This window comes from Molothrus aeneus, chromosome 13 (genome assembly GCF_037042795.1).
Source record: "Molothrus aeneus isolate 106 chromosome 13, BPBGC_Maene_1.0, whole genome shotgun sequence".
Lineage (NCBI taxonomy): Eukaryota > Metazoa > Chordata > Aves > Passeriformes > Icteridae > Molothrus > Molothrus aeneus.
The window spans coordinates 402,979-408,453 of NC_089658.1; the positions used below are offsets into that span (position 1 = coordinate 402,979).

Below are 5,475 nucleotides of genomic sequence, written 5' to 3' on the forward strand. Positions count from 1 at the left end.
GCGTTTTGAGGCTCCCTGCCAGGTTTGAGGGAGCCCTGCTTGATGGGGACCGTCCCTCCGAGAGGACTCCAAGGCTCTCGCAGAGCCCGTGTCTCAGCAGCCGCGCTGCACAGAGCCGCCGCCGCCGCTCTCCCTCCCCCAGCCCGGCTATTTTTGCTGAATTAAGAAGGTGACATTATTCTTCTTTTCAAGTACTTCTGTTAATATTGAAAAACGTGTGCTTGCATTTCAAGCGCGCGCGCTCAGCCTCAGCCATTTCAATATTAATGAAATTGTTTAATCTCCTAAATTCATCGTGTTTAAGTTACGTTTTGGTGAGTTATTGACCGACTCCGAAAATATTGTTAATGGAGTTGATGTGTATTCACCACAAAGGCTCTTCCTCCCCGGGCTCGCAGCTCCCGAGACAATCTTCAGTTCTGGCTCTAGGGTGACAGGATGCACGGCAGCCTCAGGAATACACATCATGCAAACTTCCCTCCTGTGCCAGGGCAAGCCTGGCACCTTCCGGGCCTGATCCTCCCCCCAGGACGGACACAGGCTGGCAGCGAGCTGCTCGTCTGGGCTGCGGTTGCAGGATCGGGCCTTGGCTCCCGGGGAGGAGGGAGCACCGTGCACCAGAAAGAGCCGCAAGTCGGCTGCTCCACATCCTGCCTGCTCCCACACACACAGGTGCGCACCGAGAAGCACACGGGCAGGCGAGCAGTCTGACACACATCACGCAAAGCCCGCAGAAGGCGTCAAGATGACGATGTTTAGCAGGGTGACGCTGGCACGGACCCGTTAGCCCCGAGCCCTCGAGGGCGGCCGGACAGTCCCCGGTCCCGCGAGCAGAGCGGCGGCGCGAAGGCAGCTGGTTACCGAGCACACCGGGACCGTGTGTCCGCTCCTGAGCCCTTCGCTTGGCATTGAGAGCAACTCCCGCGTCTTTACACCAACAGGTCCGCGGAACCAGAGCAGCGGTCCTGCAGGGGCTGGGGCGGGGTGCGAGGATGGGGGGGGGACGGGACTGACTTCCCGGGGCGCTACCGAGGAGCCCCGATCTTACCGCTCGAAAAAACCTTCGCTCGGGGAGAGCGGATTTGGCAAAGAGAAAGTCCCTCGTTACAGGGGAAACAGTCGCCTTAAGTTAGCCAATAATACAAATCAGATAACAATGCAGAACAAACAGAATACCACAGCCAAGCAATTTCCATGTCAAACATCCCACTGCTCAGTACTTCCATTTGTAAGTGTGAATTGCAGACTAAGCTTCCTGCAAAGTCCACATAGAGGTTAGTGCATACCTTCCCCCCACCCCCAGCCACCGGGTACCATCGCACTGCAATTCCGCTGGCGGAGCCTTTTCACCCCTCGCCTTGTCTTCAAATGGAAATGATTCCCATTGGCCCAAGGTGTCCATGTAAATAGGTGTAAATGAAACCAGATTATGCCTTTCTCTCCAGCCCCCTCCTCCCTGCTCCCCTCCCCCTGCTCCCAAGGCGATTGTCATATGATAGCAAAGAAGTGGCACATTAATGAAGCGCCTCTACAGGGGTCTTTTCTGCTCATGTCACCACATAAAACTATCAGATGGTTAGAGGAAGGACATGGAGGCAACTAGTTAGCTCATCGCCGCTGCAGAGAAGCAAACAAGCCTCTGCTACAGAGCAGCTGCCGGTGGTGTAAAAGAAGCTGATTCAGCCCGCGAAGGCGAAGGGAGGGGTGTACAGGAGGATTCCCAAAACCAAGCCAGCTCGCTGCCTCCTCAGGACTAAACTGCAGCAGCGTGGCCGCGGAAGGAGCGAGAGACACGCCGGAGGAGACGAGTGGGAAAGAGTCCGGACTCCCAGCTGCGTCCCGGATGCGGACTGTCAACTTCCAGCAACTTTAAGGTGGGCACATGCAGGGGCTGGCATGGAGTTGGGTGGGAGTCGAGGGGAGGGGATGGGGTCCTCTTCATCCTCGCAGAGCCCAAAAGACAGAGCTATCACAAGAGTAACTTCACGGACGTGGGCTCCTGCGGGAAGGCCAGGCTGAGGGAGGCCGGAGCTGGGAGAAGCACATCGCTTTTCCCCCTGCGGCGGCACAGGGCTCTGGGCTGTTTTCTCCTGCCCTCATCTACGCCCCACTCCCCCACCCCCACCCCCCGCGTCCCCCGTTTCGAGGGCTGAGATCCACCGTGCCCCTTCCCCGTGCCCTGCTTTCTCCAGCCTGGCCCCAGAGCCACCGGCTGACCCGGCTGGGTGTCCGTGCAAATCCTCTCGGACTCACCTCTCTACCCCCTCCTCCCGCCCCCTCCCCTTGTCGCTGCCCTTCTGCAGATCTCCGCGGGTCGCCTAGCGAAGATGCCTCGCCCGGGCAGAAACACTTACAGCGATCAGAAGCCTCCCTACTCCTACATTTCGCTGACCGCCATGGCGATCCAGAGCTCCCCGGAGAAGATGCTGCCCCTGAGCGAGATCTACAAGTTCATCATGGACCGCTTCCCCTACTACCGGGAGAACACTCAGCGCTGGCAGAACTCCCTCCGCCACAACCTCTCCTTCAACGACTGCTTCATCAAGATCCCGCGCCGCCCCGACCAGCCGGGCAAGGGCAGCTTCTGGGCGCTGCACCCCAGCTGCGGGGACATGTTCGAGAACGGCAGCTTCCTGCGCCGCCGCAAGCGCTTCAAGGTGGTCAAGTCGGACCACCTGGCGCCCAGCAAGCCGGCGGACGCGGCGCAGTACCTGCAGCAGCAAGCCAAGCTGCGGCTCAGCGCCCTCGCGGCCACCGGCACCCACCTGCCCCAGATGTCCACGTACAATCTTGGCGTGTCCCAGCCCTCCAGCTTCAAGCACCCCTTCGCCATCGAGAACATCATCGCCAGAGAGTACAAGATGCCCGGGGGCCTCGCCTTTTCCACGATGCAGCCCATGCCGGCCGCCTACCCCCTCCCCAATCAATTGACTACGGTGGGCAGCTCCATTGGCACGGGCTGGCCCCACATGTACAGCTCCGGCATGATCGACACCGCCACCCCCATCTCCATGGCCAGCAGCGAGTACGGCGCCTACGGCGTGCCCATCAAACCGCTCTGCCATGGGGGGCAGACTTTGCCGGCCATCCCCGTCCCCATCAAGCCTACCCCCGCCGCGGTGCCAGCCCTGCCCGCCCTGCCCGCGCCCATCCCCACCATCCTCTCGAACTCGCCGCCCTCCCTCAGCCCCACGTCCTCGCAGACGGCCACCAGCCAAAGCAGCCCGGCCACCCCCAGCGAGACTCTCACCAGCCCGGCGCCCGCCCTGCACTCCGTAGCTGTGCACTGACCCGGGCCGCCTGCACGGACGCTGCCTTCCCCATTCTCCCAAAGTTTCCTCGGAGCTCTCCTCCCTCCCCTTCTCTCCCTCCTTTCGCTTCTTTCCCCTCTCTACTCTTTTCCTCGAAAGCAGAGACACCTCCCCGCGGGAAGCTGAGATCTGCGGTTCGCCCGAGCTCCCTTTCCGCCTCGCCCCTTCAGCCGAGCCCTCCCCTCGCGGCTCGGTTTCTCCCCTGGTTCTGAACTTTGTTTTCCGTTCTTCTGAGGCGAAAGGAACCGGCCCGGCCCGTCCCCTCCCGCCCGGTAGGAGCTGCCGCTGGCATTGCTAGTTTTCCAAAAGTACTTCAGGCATCCTCGATTTGTCGGCGACCAGGCAAGCCTGGCTCGGCGATGCCTCTTTCCCTTCTTTTGTCTGGGGAAAAGCAGGGGTTTATACAGGACCAATCTCTAGTACCACAAACATGGATGGCTGCTGTGTCACCGCGTGAGAGCAGCGGCGTTTCCAGCCTCCAAGCAGCAAAGGCTTGGATCTTGGAAACGCCGGGAAGCGCTCGGTGTCCTTTGTTGGGTGCGTTTCGGCGGGGCAGGGCCGCGGCCCCGCGGGCTGAGCGGCCCCGAGCGGGAGCGGCCGCAGGTGAGGGAGCGGCGGGGGCGGCGCGGAGCGGGACCCGCGGGGGAACCGCGCCGGCCGCTCCGCCGGCCACACCGATCATGTTTACAAAGCGCCTGTGTTAATGTAAATACTGAACTTGCATCTGTACTGTAAATCAGATGAGGTCCCTTTTGCAGTACCTGTTGTAACGTGGATGTTTACCGTAGTTTTCAGGTGAAAGAGAAGGAGGAGTTGACTTGTCTGTTAACTTCGGGTTAACCCGAAGGTTTGGGGGAGCTGAGGTTTTCTTTGTTGTTGGTTTTTTTGGTTGTTGTTGTTATTTTTAAATTTTTATAGCTATTTACTTCATAGCTTAAAACCAAACAACCACCATAATCATAATAAAAATAAACCTGTTACCAAGCACACGACCCGACACAGCTTAAAGAAAAGCTGTAGAAGTCACTGATAAAATGTGGAAAAGTAATACAACAGCAGGTACAAACTCTGGAGGTCATCCTGATTTCTGCTGGAGCTTTGCAGACGAGAGGGGGCTAGGGAAACTGTAAATGTTTGTGCATATGAATGATTATAAAATGTGTAAAATGCACTTTTGTTTGATATACTCCTTTCTAGTTTTAGGTAGTTTGCTGGAAACCGAACTGTTGTTCTGTTGTGAACTGCTTAAGTTAAGAGAAAAAAAAAAAGAACATGCCCTCTAAACAGCATTCGTGTCTATTGAAACTGTAAGGACATTTCTTTTAAACTTTTTTTTTTCCTGTACAGAATAAGCATGGCATTTAAAATATTGGTGTTCTTGTTCCCAGCATGTGTGTTTTAAGACAAAGGTTAAAAAGTGTCTACGTTAAATTATGAACCTAGTCGTCCAAATAATATTTTCTCATTAAAATATGTAAATTCAGATTTAGTTTCTTATTTGTCTTTTTAAAGAGTTAACACGAGAAAAGTAAAAACACTAGTTCATGATGAAGGAATGGTGTTATTCCAATATTTAGATAATCTAAACAGCCTTTTCACGCAAGGTTAGTATAAATATAGTTATTAATATAGCACAACTTCTTAGCTAGAATTGTCATTATCACCAGTTTAGCAAAGGGAGAACATATTCTGTGGGGTTTATATCTAACATTTATTTATATCTGTACATCTGTGCATACACACACACCTGCATTTGTGCCCTATACACTTATACTGAATATAACCACATATTACATTCATGCCTGTGTCTATGTATACTCATCACCTACTTACTCCAAGCTGCATTTTCTCTAAAAAGTGTAAAAATTAGTAACCTTCTGCAATATAGAGCAAATATAAAAAAATCTTTAAAGAATTAGTTACTTTTTTTGGACTGAGAACACTGAATTTTTTTTCAGTAGTGTTTTTTTTTTACAATTGGCATTGCAAAATTTTTTTTTGAGTTAAAGTGAGCTGTTGTAGCCTTTTACCTGGCGTTTAAACCTGCTCAAGCACAAGTTAGTCCAACCACTGCTAGAATTTCTCCATCCTTATTGATCAACACTTTCCCAAACCGGTAGTTTGCAAAGTAGAACACAATCGTACCAGTTTTTCTGTAATTCAA

At 53.9% G+C, this 5,475-nt stretch overlaps 1 protein-coding gene across 1 annotated transcript; it reads left to right on the top strand.

Moving 5' to 3' along the window:
- Window positions 1-1,537: 1,537 nt before the first annotated feature.
- On the top strand, window positions 1,538-4,794 carry FOXB1 (forkhead box B1). The gene is made up of 2 exons (XM_066558727.1): window positions 1,538-1,874; window positions 2,304-4,794. Exon 2 carries the CDS (start codon window positions 2,328-2,330, stop codon window positions 3,288-3,290), a length of 963 nt encoding a protein of 320 aa, XP_066414824.1. The 5' UTR covers window positions 1,538-1,874; window positions 2,304-2,327; the 3' UTR covers window positions 3,291-4,794.
- Window positions 4,795-5,475: the final 681 nt, after the last annotated feature.

Excerpts from the sequence above, each read along its gene's own strand:
- FOXB1 (XM_066558727.1), top strand. The coding sequence starts at position 2,328 with ATGCCTCGCCCGGGCAGAAACACTTACAGCGATCAGAAGCCTCCCTAC.